Source organism: Cydia splendana, chromosome 7, assembly GCF_910591565.1.
Source record: "Cydia splendana chromosome 7, ilCydSple1.2, whole genome shotgun sequence".
NCBI classification, from domain to species: Eukaryota; Metazoa; Arthropoda; class Insecta; order Lepidoptera; family Tortricidae; genus Cydia; species Cydia splendana.
The window spans coordinates 1,770,930-1,790,666 of NC_085966.1; the positions used below are offsets into that span (position 1 = coordinate 1,770,930).

General features: G+C 38.2%; 1 protein-coding gene across 1 annotated transcript in view; it reads right to left on the bottom strand.

Annotated features, from left to right (window-relative positions):
- Positions 1-1,034: 1,034 nt before the first annotated feature.
- Positions 1,035-19,737, bottom strand: part of LOC134792037 (uncharacterized) — a 73,083-nt gene continuing 54,380 nt past the window's right edge. The window contains exons 3-8 of the mRNA XM_063763158.1: positions 9,677-9,820; positions 7,975-8,136; positions 7,674-7,856; positions 7,256-7,387; positions 2,120-2,364; positions 1,035-1,707 (exon numbers count right to left, since the gene is read on the bottom strand). Of these exons, the coding sequence (XP_063619228.1) occupies positions 1,639-1,707; positions 2,120-2,364; positions 7,256-7,387; positions 7,674-7,856; positions 7,975-8,136; positions 9,677-9,820 (935 nt within the window). The 3' untranslated portion in view covers positions 1,035-1,638. The remainder of the gene's footprint in view (positions 1,708-2,119; positions 2,365-7,255; positions 7,388-7,673; positions 7,857-7,974; positions 8,137-9,676; positions 9,821-19,737) is intronic.

Consider the following 19,737-nt stretch of genomic DNA (forward strand, 5'->3'; position numbering starts at 1 on the left):
AATAACGGAGTATAATTTCCAGATTATATTTGCAAGAGCTGGCGGAGGTAAGGCATTTGGATAAATCTAAGTTATCGTGCTATTGAGTCTAGCTAGATAAGACTAGAAAAAGTTCTATTATTAATATGTTGAGTTTAGAATGGACAAAAGTTAGTGCGATAGAGAACTGACTGTTAAAACATTTTCACACAAAGATAATGTAAAACATGAGACTTGTTTTACAACTCCACATCAAACAGGTCATTTAAGTATTATACCTATAGGTGTTAGTTCAAAAACCTTTAAACTTTCCTCTACTGTCTAGAAGTAATGTAGATAATAGTCGTACTCGTACCGACACAAAGTGACGCTTTTTTAAACAACTAGAATATAGATGAAACCGGTAGGCATTTTTTAAATAAAAACCAATACTTTTTAACCAATTGCAGCAATAACTGCAATTCCTTGTTAAATGAATAATAATATTATTTTTCTGCTAGCTGTCCAATGTACCCCAGGTTCCCCATCGCACTTAGAAGATAACTATTCAGATTTGTTATTTATCTAGTTTTCGATTTTAATACCTATGTATAACAACTATTGTAAAAAGTTACAGATGTTACATTTCGACAACTTCGATTAGTAAGATGAGTTACTTAGTTTATGAACACTTTAACTATCATTACGATAAACCGTAATTAATTTAATTAATAGATCTTTTAAAAACTCGAGATAAGTAGTGTTGCCAATGTAATTAAAGATAGTTTGAAGTTGTAGATAGTTTTTTTTAACTGATGTGCACTACTATCTAGTTTTCGAAATGAAACATCTGTAACAGAATTCGTCCTTAACCTGGCTTTAAATATTGGGTTTCGTTAATCGGCTTACAAATAAACGCGGTATACTTCATTTAAAATTGCTATTATGATACAATCGCTATGATACATTTTATAGGATTGGCAGGAACGTATTATAAGCCATAAACAAATGGTAAAGTAGAAATAACCTACCGGTTGCGCCAATACTATTTTTTTTCTAACTCGTATTTCACTTTGTGAACCACTTAGTTTGATATGACATGTTTAATGCCATCGGACATGTACTTAGGGAAATTAACAGATATATAATAATCGAAAAACTGTCCGTTTGTTTTTTAAAGAGCAGAATTGAATCTGTTATCGTAATAGCAATTTTAATATGTGATATTGATTACATTTTAAATATCTGTCGACGTACATTTTACACACAAAACACATCCTTGTAGCATCACATACAGCAACACTAACTAGCCTAGCTTAAAAGCCAAGCATTGAAATGTCAAAACCTTACAAATTCAATTTGTCCTAATTCACTGTTTTTGAGATCCCACAAACACTTGCAGTCTTTTCAGCCATTATAAACCAATTCCTAATTCAAATTTGGAATTCATATTCCGTTTTCGGGTGCGTTACCAAATACTAAACTGCGTTCACGGTCTTTCGCGCCTATTTGAATTCCCGTTCGGATGCGTTCTATACAATCATACACGTCTTCACTTTCGCTCGCGTTCACTGGGGCAGTTTCGTTTTTTTTAAGCCGGTGTTACATCCAGGCGTAAGCTGGGGATCCGTCGGACGACAGTGAGTCGAGGGATCGACGCACCGATTTAGAACGCTGTTGTCAGTAAAGCGACGAACTCGAGCATGGGTTCTCGACGCCTTGCATTTGTTGATCGGGGTTTGTTGATAACTGGAAATATAGATTAACAAAATTTAAATAAGTGTTGAAATTAGTAACCTAAAAGTATTGCAATTAGTGGCAATAATTAGTATACAAAAAAATTATCATGATTTGAATATTGCGTTGAATTTTACATTTAATTTTTATGAAGTGACTTCAAAATTTATGCGACCTTATTTGATTTTTCAATGCATATTTGATTAATTGATTAGGAAGTTTGAATAGGGGCAACGTGGTCACATGACAAACACAAACATTTATGTGTACAAACAATAGGCAAAGTGATATCAACTATTTCTGCCAAACTGAGGTAACTTTGGCAAAATTGTCTTTGCTTGTCACTCGACACGGTTTGCGAAAGTTAAACATCATTTGACAGACAGTTAACACCACTCGGAAGGACCAGGAACAACATTCATACTTCTCTAATTTCACATACAGATGGCAGCAGTCCATCCGTGGAGTTGTTGGGAGAGCGCGGAGACGGAGTAGGCGCATGTTTAGGTATCTCTCTTCCCGCATTCATTTTGTCGTGCAACTGAGCGAGACGCATACTCATCTGTCGCCTCTCCTTCTGCTCTCGCTCCTTCTCCCAACGTCTAGCGCTGTAGCTCCTTATAGAGGATGAGCTGCTTTGTACTGAACTTATACTTGGACGTCGGGAACCTGGATCATAAAAATGACAGTCAGATTTTGAAACACGATTCATGAAGTCTGTGCATGCTATGCAATGCTGTGTTTGATGCATAGCTTGAATGTGTAGATAAAAATATTAAAGCCAAGTTTATTTTCCTGAGCAAAAGTTTCAAAAGAGTGTGACAAGCTTTTGAAGAATTTTAATCGTGATAATGAATAACGCTGATTAAATTTGAATAATGGCTTGATAAGTGTGCTTAAAAATAAATTAGATGTTAAAAATATCATTGCATTTTTTGCGTGTTATCAGTGACACTAGCGACAGACGGACGAATTTAATTACATTTTCATGAAATTTCAAGCTTGCCAGCCCAGTTTGTTATTAAAGAGTATAATTTTTTGACGATCAAAATGGAAATAGTGTTTATAGCTTTGATCAAATTCTTACTTGTATTGTAAATCACCATCAAACTGTATAATATACCAGAGGGGCTACCGCGAAAACAAAATTCGCAAATTGCGGGGATCTTTCTCTTTTACTCCAATGAAGGCGTAATTAGAGTGACAGAGAAAAATGCCCGCAATTTGCGAACTTCGATTTTCACGGTTATAACCCAGTTATGTATAAAACCGTTTATTCCCATTCTGATCAAGGACGAAAAATAAACGAATCGCATCATTTTGGAACATTGAGTACATTAGCATTTGAGCAGTCTTAACTTAACCCAGAAGTCCCTGTGGCGATGCGTCAAAAACCACACGTAGCTTAGTTTAAATAGTTTATTTTATCACATAAACCGTGATGAGACAGAAGGCAATGCCACCGAAACTTCTTTGAATCTTATTTCCTTTCTTGTACCCCTGAACAGCACAATTCTAAATACATTATGAGGTGTGGAATACAACATGTAGTCAACAGTGTGACATGAACATCGCAACCAAACGCCAGCATGCAACAGTACTTATTATGTATAGCAGCGTAACTACAATATGGCATATTGAATACACCAATTTTAGAAATTCTGTGATAATTAAAAAAGAGCTACATATTTCTCTTTATACTCTTTATCACTTATTGGACGTCAATTGACACCCCTGATGTTTTTGCTTTGCTTTCATGTGTTAAAAAAAAGAAACCAACCGGATACTGCGAATTGTCAAAAACCGTCTTACCGAAACGTTTGGGACGGGATAGTTAAACAATAAGAAATTCCAATGTTGAGTTTGTCCAAGTCAGCTTCATTTGGAATAATTACTATTCTTGATACCGTATGAGTAGCCATATCTTATAATTACATTGCTGATAAAGCATGAAGCGAGGTGCGTTGAAACTGAGGCTTAGCTCACCTTAGCCCTCCCTACTTTGAAATTGCCTGTAGGTATCTATGGCTTCTAAATGTCTTTAAATGATTCATTATCATGTAGGCAGATGGTAGAGGCAGACGGATGGAAAGCAGCAACGTTGAACAGACAATTTCAACAGGATGCTACGCTTTGTGTATTTGTGATTTTAGCCTTTTTGTGTTACATATACAAGCCAATGTGAGGTTAGATATGTGTTTCAGTGTAAGGTCAACTTTACCTCGTTTCTTTATGGCACTGCAAATGTGTCATAGGTATCAACAGCTCTTAACAAGATCAGATGGGAAACGTTCGTCTAACAAATGCCAATACCCTAAAAGAAGAGGTTGAGGATAGGGACAATTGCTCTGAAGTTGCAGTTTATCCACTAGACCTTGCTAAGTTGGAGATACATTCGCAGTGTCATACAACAACAGTGTGGTAGAAATAGATAGAAGGAAGGACCATGGCCATCTTGCTCGCGCCACGGGAAGGCGCGACAGGTCGCGACTCACACCATATTTTTCTGAAGACATGCCTTCACCCACCATTATGGCTAACGAAGAAAGCATCAAACATGGCGTCACACAAATAAAGCTCACATGTACGATCCTTCGTTTGGTTCGTCACTGATGAGTCCAAATATGCCATTAAGGGTCAAAGGATAATTTTACTGACTAAGAGGACACAATGAAGGAAACTATTTAAGGCTACCTTATTTCCACTAAGAAAAAAGCAAGACGACTACCAAGATAAGGCAGCTTAAGAAAAGATAAAGTTTAATGACTGTAGGGAGGTAAATATTGTGGCAAGTATCAGAAGTCTGCGTACATGTAATCCTCAAGAACATACGTATAGGTACGTATTTTAAGGAAGATTGAGAAAAAACTCATTCCACAAAAGTTGTGGGTCAAACAGATTACTGTGTTATGTCTTTCCTGTAGACATACACAAGAGTTAAGGGCTATAAAGGTTAATTTTCTTATTTAACCCTTATCCACGTGAAAAGGTCCTGGTAATGATTTTATCATAGTTCTTTAAATAAAAGGAGGACCTTTTCACGTGGATAAGGGTTAAATAAGAAAATTAACCTTTATAGCCCTTAACTCTTGTGTATGTCTACAGGAAAGACATAACACAATGATCTGTTTGACCCTTGTACAAAATATGGCTATGGCAGAGGTACAATCATTAACATCGATATATAAGTAGTAAAAGGTACTCACTTGTGGTGTAGATGGGTAGTTCTTGAAACCGAAAACAACCTATGAAATCACGCTTACAACCGGGTCTATCTAGAACAACCTGTTTATAATAACTTCAGTGCTACCTATAAGCTGTCAAACGGACGCTGATGTCTCTGTTTGATCGAGAAGCATTGCCACTAGGAAGGGATCAATGACGAAAACGAAAACGACATAATTAAAGTTGTAAAGATACTAATTACAATTGAAGAAGGAGAAAGACACAGTTTAAGAAACAGAGTTTTAGGATAGCTAAGAGAACTAAGGAATGTAATGGGCTTTCTTGGAATATCGCTATTTGGTTCTAACAGAACGGAAGGATCACAAGGGGAAGAGGAAACTAAATATTTTGGAGATTGTTACTTGAACCTTATTATTATGGTTCTTCAGCTGAGCAGGAACTAGGATTTTAGACATCCCTTTCTTATACTAGAGCCAGGGCTCGGAACCGGTTTTTTATTAAATCCCCAAATGGCCCAATATTTTTTATAATTTTATGCACTTCCCGTAGGACTAAATCATGTAATTAATAGGTAACGACTTCGTATTATTAGATTGACCCATCAAAAATGAATTAATAAACCAAAGAACGAAAAATAACGTAATAATACCGCTATTTTTGTATGAACAAAAAACCGGTTCCGAGCCTTGACTAGAGCCATCAGGTATGTGCTGCCTTTAGTCAAAGAAAGAGACAAGGGTCAACGGGGGTTGGCGAGAGAAGGAAAGCAATGATGAGAAAGCTTGAAAGAGAAGGACATCAATATTGACTCAACGGGCATATTTGGAGCATCATGTGCGTCGTGACTCGCGCCGCTAACACCAACGCAACAACTAACGGGACGTCCCATGCGACACTCGCGGCGGACGGGTGCTGGACTCTCGAATTTCTATCTCCGAATTTCCAAAATCGAAGCAACGGTTATCCCATCCAAACCATGGAAAATGCCCTGAATGTCTCCGAGAAAACGCTTTTGTTTGTTTGCTCAAAGCGATACAGCTCAGCATCTTTGACGTTAAGTCCTTATGAAAGATTGGTCATTGCCTCGATTTGAACTTCGGAGTGACTCTCATGTTTCTGATGTTTTATATGCCTAACTACTATGTTTAGTGTATTTATTAATTTTCTTTAAGTCTTCTTGTGTTATCATCACCATCGGCTATTCTGTCGTTAATGATAGCCACGGCTTAATTTTGTGTACAAAACTTTACGAATAAGAAAGTTGATTTGATTTTAATTTGTTTTGGATATTCCAATATTATTTACAAGAACTTCTAAATAAATCTCGATTTGGTGTTAAAGATAAAGTGATCTTCGTATAATATTGAACTTGTGTTATATGTTTGTTTGACCAACGATAAATATGTTATGTTCCTCCACGGTACCGTAATTACTAATTAATGGTGAAGTGATCAGGAATTAGAAACAAACCGACTACAATGAGTACATATACATGAGCCTGATTACCAAAGATTGATAGTGGGACATACTACTTGTAGACGTTGGACTGAGAATAAAGATTTTACTGGACAGTTTCAGGTGTGATCTGGTTTACAATAACATGCTCCACGACTAGGGCATCCTTAACAGTGCGATGAAGATGAGCGCAGAAATTCGAGAGTCACTTAGTTGACCATTTAAAATGTGGGTTCACAACTGATAGCCAAAGCAATTCTGATTCCATCTTGAAGTAATTATGGAGATAATTGACAATCAATTTAGAATATCGCAGTTAATTGTCTTAAATACCTATTTAAATAATTTGTAACTAGTTAACTATAGTATTGGCTGTGACAGCATGCCAACGTATCTCCCAACAATAACCCTACCTATATGTAAATAATCACCGACGCAGCGTGTAGGTCCAATGTAGAGGCGCTTCACGCTACTGTTGTCGTGGATAAAGACATTAATGACATACTTAACCACAGTTCAACTAGGTAATGTACCTGCTTAGAGAAATAAATCACTATTTAGTAATTATTTGCTTTTTCTTGCTTGTTCTCTTGTATTTCCACTTTACATGGCGACCATGACATGACGCCTTTAATAAGCACCTACTGCATTATTTTAAATATTCACTACAAGTGTTACTATATATTACTATCGAGCTTGACTGCCAATTTTTTTTAAACACTAATAGCAATATAAAGGTCAGTCGTAAAATACCCAGGCCGCACCCGCCCGCCGCACACCGAACGTGCATTATGGGAAGGCGCGCTGCATACATCGTTATCACCTTTGGCGGCGCACTTGGGCGCGTGCGCGCCGCCGTCCCGCCTTACGGCCTTCAGGTGGCGCGAGATTAGCAAGATGGCCGCCGTGCGCGCCGCACCTGCGCGCGACGCCGACACCGGCACGCCGCGCCGCGACGCGCGCCGCGACGAGCCCGAGTCCAGCGTGGCGCCCGTGCCGCCCGAGCGCGACGAGGCGCGCGAGGAAGCGCGGGTTGCGCTTAGAGTGCCGCCTGGAAACAAAAAAATGTCGTTAGCCTACTGAGTTCCATTTAAGGTTGACTTACGTCAGGATTTCTGGTGCTTTGTCAGGATTGCGCGAGGACTTTGCGAGTGTCATGTCAGGGTTTTTAGAAACCTTAACTAAGCACTAGAATCTAGCTTAAAGTTTGGAGCTGGGCAGAAGAAAAAGAACGTTGTGCTTTAGCTACAGCATATACGACCCCATGGTGATAGCAAAATTTTGAGAATTCTCTTCATGAGAAGCGCTTCTTCTGGCTGGAGCTTAAATTAATTTACCGGTATGAGTGTCGTTGAGCGAGTACAAACACGGTGGTGTGAGCCGCGCGTCGGCGAGATGCGCAGGGTGGTAGCGTGCCCGCGTGTAAAGGTGCAACACCATGCATAGTAATCCCCCCAGCACGAAGATACCCGACGCTACGCCGAGCAGCGTCGGCATATCCGCCGTCAGCAGCACGAGGTCTGCAAAAAGGAGAAGATTGAAAACGCTGGATTAAGTGCTTAGATTTGGATTATGTGGAAATTCCAAACATTGTCAAGCAGGACTCTCGTAGTTGGACATAATCATTTCTTCGCTTACCTTCAGTGCAGAACACTCTCTGCGTCGGCCGATTGTGTGTCGTACTGTGGTAACCGGGATCGCACTGGCAGAACGCATTGTGGTTAACCTGGACGCATGACGCGTGGGGGTCGAAGGCGCGACACGTTTGCCGGTAGAAGCATTGCTCGCCGAGCTTTTTTGCTGGAATGGAAATTTCCTCATAAGTACCTATCTTTATAAAGTTGTTCATCAGCTTTAAAAGTAAAGTTGATAAGGCACTGTTGCAGTGTCTTGTGGATAGTGCTAGTTAGTTAAGTAACGCTAAAGCTGTTCCTCTTACGAGAAACGGAAATTCTCTTGAATACCTACTTAACTAAGGAAGGATCAAGGAAAAAAGGTTTCCTATAATCTTATTGAAACCCTTTTTCCTATCTAGCTTTGTCGTGAAGCTATCTAGCTTGACGACAAAGTCACGGAACCGTAGGATAAATGTTGCTAATCACGATTGGTTGTTGTGGAGATTGTCTTGATTGATCTTTGTCCAGCATTCGAAATATATTGGTTGATACGTTATAAATTCCAGATTCTAGTGTACATAAAGTCCGCTCGACTCCATTGGTGGATCTAAATGCACATAAAAGGTTAATTCTGTTCCATTGATGGATCCTGCCAATGGACCAAAGAGGTAGGAAGGTGATATGAGAAAAGAAGATTGATAAGTTTACAGAGAGAGAGCGAGAGGACACCTCAGACGCCTACGTTTTCCTCTGAGAATTTGAAGCAAAGGTTTTACATATAACTTATATTTGGTAGTAAAGTTGGATTAACTGGTCATTAAAAGACGGTTCAGTGTTTATTACGGACATAAAGCTATCCACTTCTCATAAACTACAAAGTGTGTTAATGAAGAATTTGCACGATCAAAGCAAAGAGTCTGAGTTTCTTGATGATAGCAGCTTATTCATTTTCTGAAGACAATAGAAAGTAAAATAAGATACATGATAATAAAGGGGCATAGCAAAGTGACAATCGTTTATAGAAAACGAGAATCGAAACATAAACAACCAACCAACCAACCAACCAACCAACAACCAACAACCAACGTAATACATTGCAACCATAATGTGATTTAGTGTTCAGTTTTAAAATATATTTTTATATAATATGTATGCTAGTTTTTAAGGTATTTATGTATGGGCCATTAGTTGCCTGAAATAAAAATTTTCATTCATTCATAAATAATATATGGAAATAATCACGTGACGTTTCGTTCGCATCTGTCATCTCGATACCTATCTATACGTCTTTACGTTGCCATTAGCGTTCGATAAGAAGAAAAAGTTTAAGTACGATGTCTTGTTTTCTTGGGTGTAGGCAGGTGTAGGTAGCTGTCGGTCGGTAGGCAGTAGGCACATACAAATACAACTGGACGTAGTCGCGTAACACGGTTCGATGCCCGGTGAAAACAAGCGGCCATACAGCTATCATCATCATCATTTACAAACTCTTCCGGATGACCCCAGAGAGGCTCCAAACAAACTGAATTAAAACAGGGCTTCTGTTTTAGTATGCACCACGAAAAACGTATCTCTATCGCTCTAATACGCAAGAGACATAGAGAGGCAGATATCGTTTTCCGATTTTTCGATGTTGGCTGTAGGCCCTAAGATATGAAAAACTTGGATTGATAGCAGCTCTAGATGAGGCGCGGTTAATAGACCTTCTAACGTTTCAACCGTACCTTTAGCGCACCCGCGCGCGACGCCAAGATTGACAGGGTGCTTGGGGTCGCATTGACAGGAATTTGACGTCGGGTCGCAGAACACGTGCAGTAGCGCTGGGTTGCATGTGAACTCGCACGGCGATCCCAGGTACTTGCCCTTCTCTGAAACGGAAAAAAAAACATTCATTCATTTATTTTTCACCTCAGCAGCTCGAACAAGGGTACTTTGCTTCTTAAAAACAGTGAGCAAAATGCGATTTTGCTCACTGAGTCATTTTGTCTCACTCAGTGAGCAAAATCGCATTTTGCTCACTGAGTGTGTCTTACTCAGTGAGCAAAATGCGATTTTGCTCACTGAGTGAGACAAAATGACATTCAAGTGACCTTTATAGTCAAATGTCATTTCAACATGCGGGGTCTAATACAAGTTCGATATACTTGGGTTCTATTATCTCTGTCCCTCTAGGTATGTTCTCACTGCTTAGGGTGAAAATTTTTGTGTACTACACGAGATCAAACTTATTTACATCTCGTGCGCTTTTGAATCCCTTACTACGCTCAAGATTCTAAATTAGATTCACTCGCTACGCTCGTGAATCTATTATAGAATCTTTCGCTTGCACGGGACTCAAAATAAGCACTCGAAGAAATATCAAACTTTGATCTCTTGTTGTACAAATAACTATTCCAACGTGGCTCTGAAACATCTCCTCGTTAAGGATGACTCAAAGTTCCGGGTCCAGTTTTCTACACAGAAGCCTTTGGCCGGGACGCGGACCGTTCTAGCGCGATCCTTTATGGTCATTAATAAAACTTGCTATACCTACTCGTGTCGAAAGTTAAACTTAATTATTTACCGTAAAATCAGGTAAACTATATATAGTCCTTAAGTATAACTATGGTCCAGTTTTTAACGTTGATTCTTAACGAGCCTTTAGGATTCGTACTTGTTACATTTATTTTGGAGCTTAGAAACCTAATGCTCTTTCTATATTAGGTACTGACTCAACATAATTCGAAAAATACTTATTATGGAACCTGAATTTGGACCAAGTTGTAAGTTGTGAACTAAATTGACCTGATTTTACGGTACTACGTCGATCGAGTCCCTAAAACTTTGTCCTATCGAACGGTTTTAAATCAATTCTCCAAACGGAATTCATTAAAATCTCTTTGAATCCCCATCGACTACCGGTTCCGGCAGATAAGGTTCGGAAATTAAATTTGAATCAAATAACCGTTTAACAATTTCGTTGGTGATGTTTTATTTATCGTTACTTCGAAATTGGGGTTTTTGATAAATTCTCGTCGAATAAATTATACCACAAAATATCTTGAAAAAAATAAGTATAGGTAGGTGCCACAAAATATCTTCAAAAAAAATATGGTTGTCTGTAAAGTCGGTTTACTATAATTTGCGCGATAACGTCATAAGAAAACATTGATGAAAAATTGCCGTAACGTTACCATGGAGACCTGTCCACAACGTTACCATGGAGATCTGTCCACAACGTGACACTTTTTCACGCATGCTACCGGTGTTCATCGATTTATAAGACGTTATCACGTCAAAAAAAAAAACCGTTACACACACGCAGTAAACCACTACGAGTACTTATAAAAGGCATTCTTCAATTTCCTGCAGCTGCTCGGGGCCTTGGAACTTTCTCGCTCTAATGGCAATGTCTTTGTTTCCATTTGTTGCGATGTTACTCGGGAGTAGTCGGGCCGCCCATTGTTGGGGAACTTACCTACTGAGATACTGGCTTTTATATAGGGTTGAAAAAAAATTGTAAATCGGTTGGGGAGACATTTGATAAATTTTATTGATATATTATTATTTTTATACTTGTACCATCCCACTAATCCGGGTTTAAACGGCGGTTAAACCGTTAACCCAGTGTCAAATTGTACTGGTAACCATGGTAACTCCATGTTTAACCGGTTCCGGGTTAGTGGAATGGTGCAAGTGTCGCTTAGAGTGATGAATTTGACACAAGTCTTGTATTAGGTAATACCTATAATATCTGGAAGACCGAGGTTTGCTCGGAAAACATATAAAAACTCAAAAATGCGCGTTTTCCCAGAGATAAGACCTAGCTAGCATGATTTATAAAACCCTCATACAGCAAATTTCATCGAAATCGTTAGAGCCGTTTCCGAGATCTATAATTTATATACTTACCTAAATAAACAAGAATAGCTCGTTTAAAGGTATTAGATTACCTATAAAATATGATAGGTGGTAGGTACATATATAGTCTCAATTTACATCGTTGAGAGTACCTAGATTGTTATAATAACAAGTCGAACTGAAAACCTTTAACCAAAGATTATTTATTATTTATTTTGTAACTATTGCTTGACGCAGCGAGCCATATGCCAATTTCAAACCAAACGGAGGTCATGGGTTCAAACCTCGCTCGTGTAAAAAGAGACACGTGCAAAATAAAAGGATTCACGTGAAGACATTCATGCGTGAAGCTCATGAATTCTAGTCAAAATGAAATGAAAAATTCCGTGCATACATCTGTGAAGGTATGAAAATGTTGTCTTTTGTCTTAGAAACTACAGAGCCTAAAGGGGGTAAGAGCGCTTTCATAATATTACACTTAGGACCTTTTATTTCGGAACATTCCCGTTTATCACAAGATCTCAGCTTGAAATTAATTACCTATGTGTTTGTGCAACTGAATTTGTGCTTTAAGAGAGGGTATTAGGTTTCAAATTCCTTTGTAAGTAGGCTTTCATTTGAGCGAGTGACAAGACTTCTTTGTTTGCGAACTGAAAAAGGCTTGACGACGTATGCATTAGGTGTGAGACTGAGTAGGGTTGGCACGTGTCTATTTTGTCCTAAAAAACAAATGACAGTTCGTGAACATTATAAGGGTCGGTTGCACCAAACCGTCTGTCACCCATAAAGCGTTCGCTAAATTTATTTGTATGGGATATTTCATACTTCACTGCTGTTTGACGTTAATCAGTCTGATATATGTGGTTCGTGCAACTGGACCTTAGAAAGACATAAAGCCCACCAATGGGCAGTTCTTTATCATTTGACATGACAATGGTACATACCTACATAAGTATGTGTGCTCAATACTGAACATATAAAACACTGCCGGGGTTTCATTTTCACTGCAAAATGTATTGTTTGTTAAGTCACGATAGCAGAGAATTAACATTTGATAGGGCGACAAATATTTCGCGGTACGTATTTAGTTATTAAGTAATAATATGTGACGTTATCTATGAAAAGGGACCTTATTGTCGATGGCGCTTACGCCATTATGAACGATGCTCCGATATAAATACAATGCCGCGCGACGCTGTGCGGCGTAAGCGCCATCGACAATAAGGTCCCTTTTCATAGATAATGCCCCATATTTCTTATAATTAAACTCATAAAGTGCTCGATGTAACCTCTTATTTATTTATTTAAACTTTATTGCACAATAAAAATAAGTACAAATGGCGGACTTAATGCCTTAAGGCATTCTCTACCACTCTCTCTCTCTCTTATAACTGCTTACTTCTGCGAAGTTCTTTCTAATGGTTAAAAAAAACCGGACAAGTGCGATTCGGACTCGCCCACCGAGGGTTCCGTACTTTTTAGTATTTGTTGTTATAGCGGCAAAAGAAATACATCATGTGTGAAAATTTCAACTGTCTTAGCTATCGCGGTTCATGAGATACAGCCTAGTGACAGACAGACAGACAGAAGGACAGGAAGACAGACGGACAGATGAGTCTTAGTAATAGGGTCCTGTTTTTACCCTTTGGGTACGGAACTCTAAAAAATAAACGACGTTCTTTCGAAATGGGGGATGGGTGAGCAAGGCCGTCTTAAACCATGCTGGGGCCCCTAGGCACATAAGAATTTGGGGCCCCTTTGGAAAGTAAAGAAAGCAAATTAAACTATCATTTTTCTACTATGATCTATTTATTATGAATTTATGAGTAATCAAATAAACTGTTATATACTGTCTGTTCTTCGGGGCTCCCTGAGGTCGGGGGCCCTGGTAAAGACGGTACTGTGAGGTTGGGACAACCCTAGCTAGCTTTACGTAAGAGTTAGGGCTTAGATACATGTCATACATGTTTGCAGGCCGTTTAGGTAATGGGAGGTGTGAATGATGTAGGCTCACGGTAATTGCCGAGCCTAGCACAGTAGTCTTGTAGAACTATGGTTTAGTGTTTAAGTAAGGTCAATGTAGACGGTCTATTGGGTAAGACCGTCTACAAGCTCTAGTTCGTATTAAAACAAGAAAATAGTAACATTTTGAAATTTAGTCACAGAATAAATAATAGTACTAGCATAAAGGAAATATATTTTATGGTACTAGGTACAGAAGACTCACTCTCTAACAAAACGCGTCTGTTATCAGGACAGATATGGCCGCAATGTGGCGACAACGCCACGCGCGGCTTATGGCTAGCCACCAAAATTGGTGTGGAACGGATGTACTTTTAGCTACCTGGAGTGAGCCGTTGAACGTGATTCACGGCAGGCCCTCTGAACTGTAGTGACGTCCAAAAGCAGGGTTGAAGGTAGCTTCGATCACGTATGGCTATTATGTGAGTTCGATTAACAATTCCGGTTTCCGGGTCACGTTGGGCACCTTATCTCAAAGCTCCTTCCCATTGGGAAACCTCTAAAGGCCAGGCCACACCGGCTGCGTGTGCGTAGACTAGGGTTGCCATAAGTGTGGGGACTCAGACCGGGACATTTAAAGAATAATCGGCCAAGAGCATGTCGGGCCATGCTCAGTGTAGGGTTTCGTAGTTTCCATTCTGTCAAAATAGGCCAAATAGGCTAAATAGTAGGTAAATATCATGTAAGTACATTACAAGCATAAGGGAGTACTTTTACTAAGAAAAGAAGATTTTTTGCAATAACTCAAAACCGACTGGACCGATCATGTTCGCTATAGTTTTCATTGACAGTACATATTTATTAAGCTTTTGTTTCACGATTTTTTTTCATATTTTTCGGAGCCATTGTTCAAAAGTTAGAGACCCCCTCTCTCTCTCTTTTCTTACGGAGCGATTATTTCCGAAAAAATGTATCATATTAAAAAATGGCTTTTGAAGACCCTTATTCGTTTTGAAAGACCTATCCAACGATACCCCACAATATTGGGACAAATCAAAAAAAAAAATCATAAAAAGCATTTAAATGGGAGGTGCTTCACTGCTCACCCCAAAAATTTTTTGTTTATAGTTTTTCTTTTACCGTTCTGTCACAATGCATGAATTGTGTATCCATGCAATGCCAAATTGCAGCGTTCTAGCACTAACGACCACGGAGCAAAGCCTCGGACAGACAGACACACAGACATGGCGAAACTATAAAAAGTAGTAAACGTAGAAAAAAAGGAACTTTTATTACAACAATAGGTAACTTAAAAGAATAAATAAATACAATAAATAAAACACAAAACAACTTTTAACACAGTCATTAAATGCCAGCAACCCGCCAGTCGGGTTCTCTGTTTGTAGTCGCTTTTCGCTACAAAGCGGAAAATGTACCTACGTTATATTTTTTATGTGTTACCTTGATTTTTCGTTTTTTGTTGATTTTCAATGTTATTCTAAAATTTATTTTGATCTTATTTTGGCTTTAGAAAGTAAAAAAAAATTTTTTAGTTATTTTATACCATTTTTGTTTAATTTTCAATAAAGAAGTACGAGAAAATTTTGTTACTTAACAATTACCTAACTTGTTAAAAAAAGAACTTTAAGATAAATTTCTACAAGTAGTAAATTTTCTGACATGTTTAAAATACACCAATTTTTTTCAAATTTTTGAATGAATATTTAATACCTTTAAAATGATATTTAATGTTACGTACGCGCTTTTTCACGCCGCGTGCGTTTCCCGAAAATGAGGCGCGGAGGTCTGTGTTCAGCGTTGAATAAAAAGTATAAATAATGGAGATAGAGTTCTGCAAGTATAGACTTTTTTTATAGGAAATATCCTCCACTTTTATAAAACTAATTTGGTTTCTTAAATATGAATACTTTTTGAGATATTGGGGAAATAAGAAATATCTACTTTCTCCCCCTTTTATCGTTTAATAACTTTTGATATTTTTTGTGTGCTGATAAACGCATCCAATACATTTTTCTAGACAACATTACGAATCTAATGAGGTCTCACACGTATTTTTAGGAGTAGTATCTCTATTTTTCACCGTTTTCAGTTTCTCGAGTAGACTATATGTGTTGACACTGTTACCGTAAATTCGTAAAAAGTGAACGGGCAAGTGTCAGCGCTTACATCGTTCTATCCACGTACAATTAGCCTAGCTAGTTAGAGTAGTCGTAGTGTTTATTGTTGGACTGTTGGTATATGTATATTTACCAAGTCCAGCCCCCTACTAAGTAAATAGTTACTATGAACTTTAAAACCGGGACAATTTGCTTATCGGCCGGGACACCGGGACACCATGCTTCAAACCGGGACATGTCCCGGCGTACCGGGACGTATGGCAACCCTAGCGTAGACGTGCACATGCGCGACAGCGCGTGCCCTAAAATGTTGGAGCCTCGCACGCACACGTCACGCAAGCGGTGTGTTGTCTCTCATAAGGATCTGTATATTACAACGCCCACGCAACCGGTGTGCACCGGCCTTAAACCTAAAGGTTATTGATTATTTCCATTTAGATGGGTGTAAAGCCAGTAAATTAGAAAGGATCAAAACATATGGCGCGCCGCGTGTAACTTGCAACAGAAGATTAAGCGAACGCGCGGATTTTAACGTTTTTGAGTTAGACCAAGATAAGTTTGCAGCGATTTTGATAGCCCAGACTGTGCAAGTGTTATTTATCCGTTATAATTTCATAGAAGTTTGACGTCAATAGAATAAAGTCCAATATGTGGTCGTCCTTAATTTTCTATTTAATTACTGTTTCATGAGGGTAACCAAAGTAACAGTGTTGGCCGAACGTTAATTGCAATTAACCATTAACTATTATAAATTGAACCGTAAACCGTAACCGACGGTTACAGATTACTGTTCTATTTATAATGGTGAATGGCCAATAATGGTTAATTAATGTTTCGGCCAATACTGCAACGTACCTAATAGGTTTTATTAACCGACTTCAATTTCATAGAAGGAGGAGGTTCTGTATTCGGTTGTGGCTATGTTTTTTTTTTTTTTCAAAATGTATTTAAACATTTTGTGCTCATCTAACTTACTAAATAACTATACTAACAAACTAACTAAAACTGTCAAGAACAAACTTAAATCTGCATTAATTACATTGTTATAGTCTATATCTTTAGGTATTTAAATAAAAGTAAACAAAATCTTCCCTCAAATGGCTCCTTAAACCAGTTGAGGGTAGATGAAAACATTACATGATCAAATAATGTAGGTTAAAGTCATGTCGTTCAGTGACCGATCCTGGCGGTTTTGTATTTGGTCGGTTAACCAATAAATGTTATAACTACCCGAAGATGTCAAAATTATTTCAATACCTAAAAATACAGAGTATAAATGTAGAAAAAGTTAGTTCGATTATAAATAGCGCCTGTTCAAAATGCAAGAGCAATCTCGTCGTAATTAGGGAGCGCAGTAAATAAATAGTCCTGCCCTATTTTGTTAACCCCAAAACTTATGAAATGTCTTTGGCCCGTCTGTCTTTGAAATGCTTTGAGGTAATTAACGAAATATAAATTAGATTTTAATTATAATTTCTTTGATTAAACGCCTTGTTTTCAAAGAAAGGATCTGTCGAAACTCGAAGTAATTAAATAAGTAAAATACCTAATAAAACATTACATTATTCATAAACTATACTTACATTATTTATATAGGTACGTTTTGAATGCTAATTAATTACATTGGCAAACCATCAACTAAAGTCTTAACTATAACCTGATATTTCATATTGGGTTCATACAGCGAAATTCAAAAGTAAGTAATTCTCCTCTTTAGCGAATTTTAAGATTGGGTATTGGAACTTTTATTCTCGGTTGTGACTTATATCCCCTACCGGCACCCGCGACATACTTACTGTACCATGGTGTTCATTTGTTTCACCAATATTCATAGCCAGACATAGGAATCCGCGGGGCAAATTGGGAATTAAGACTTTATGTTTGTGCACTTATGTTTGTGCACTTACCTACTAATTTTAACAAAATTTAGGCTGTGTTAAAACGATTAGGCAATTAAAAACTAATGTTTAACTATTTTGTTGTAATGAATACCATTAGTGCACAAACATAAAGTCTTAATTCGCAATTTACCCCGCGAATTCCTATGTCTGTTCATAACTTTCTGGAGTTTCTGGCAGGTACAGAAGAAACAAATTAGTCAGAAACAGTGAATATCTAAAATGTCTCTCTTAACTTATCCAAAGCTCCTGCCTTACGAAGTTAAAATAGGAAAGTTTCCAAAGACAGAAACTTGTTAAATACGAGCCCGGAAGGGTCAATCTTTTTTGGATAGCTGTTTGAGTTTCTTTTCAAGGACTGTATTGAGTGCATTGAGTCCAGGATTCACAGCTTTCTGATATTCAGGGTTCGATTTAGGTAAGTACCATAGAGTTATTGGCTGTTAAATAAATGTAAGGTCCAACTGCCATGTTCATAAATTTAGCAACCTCTTACAAACCTCTGTTAAATTTTGTCTCTTTATAACAAGTATGTATTATATATGTCCATGTTTATAACAAACAAAAATCTTATAGGGACCGTGCGCGTTGGAGGATCTGCCTTCTTGTGGCCTGAATTGGAAACATATGTGCACATGTACCTACATTGCCAAAGCAAGTGTTTATGTGTGATAATTCAGTTACCACTAAACATATGACCCACTATAGCGCCATCTAAATCTACTGTCAAAATCGAAGGCATGATTTTCGGTGGGATTTCGTCCGTGGTCAAAAACTCTTTGGTTATTGCTGACTTTATAATACCTCTAGATACCATGTTCTGGCATATCAGGGGTCTTAATCTGGTATAGTTAATGTTCATGCGAGCTTACTTCTTGGTCTATACATTTATTATGGTGGAGTTTAACTAATTTTGAATGTACAAATAAAAACTATAGCGTGTGACAGAGACGGGACGCCTAACCGTGCCCGCTATGAAACGAGACGTCCTTTACTTCACGTATGTCTTAATCACGCCACTTTATAAGCCTCCAAGAAATAAATACTGCAAAAACAAACTGTCTAACTTCATTAAAAAGAAACTCGCAAAACACCCGCAACCCTTGTCCTCAAAAACATGATTATAAGCTTAAAATCCAGCCATGTTTCCCACATAAAACGGCCAGCAATATGCGGGCTTTCAAGCTCACACTTCCACAATAAAACTCTGTAAGCATTAGCGGTGTGACATCTGCAGCTTGGCCATTCGCCAGCCGCCGGGCCTTGGCACACTACCGTTATTGCGTTTCAAACTTCACGATTTTATTTTCACTATTTTAAAACGCCTGCTTAATTATGCTAGCAAAGTGCTGGAATAACTATAATGTTTTACGTAGGCGCTTGGGAAGTAGAACGATAATGCGACAAAGTCTTTAGTGAATTTTAAAATCAAAGTGCCTTTAGATCTATCTACATACTAGCTTTTGCCGGCGACTTCGTCTGCGTGGAATTAGTGACAGCAGCTAAAGTAGGTATAGCGCCTGGATAATGCTAATAGCAATCATTCAATTCGCGCATTGCCTGCTTCAATTCAAGGACTGAAAAACCGCAAAAGACCGGTAACCTAAAATAAAGGTATCAATTGAATAGGTACCCAACAGTAACGGTACCCGAATAAAACGGCAAAATACCAGTACCTAAAATAAAGGTATCAATTGAATAGGTACCCAACAGTAACGGTACCCGAATAAAACGGCAAAATACCAGTACCTAAAATAAAGGTATCAATTGAATAGGTACCCAACAGTAACGGTACCCGAATAAAACGGCAAAATACCAGTACCTAAAATAAAGGTATCAATTGAGTAGGTACCCAACAGTAACGGTACCCGAATAAATAGAATTTAACAGGTACCTTTTTGAAACGGTACCGTTAAGGCTAACCTTTTGAAGTAGGTAAGGGTACCC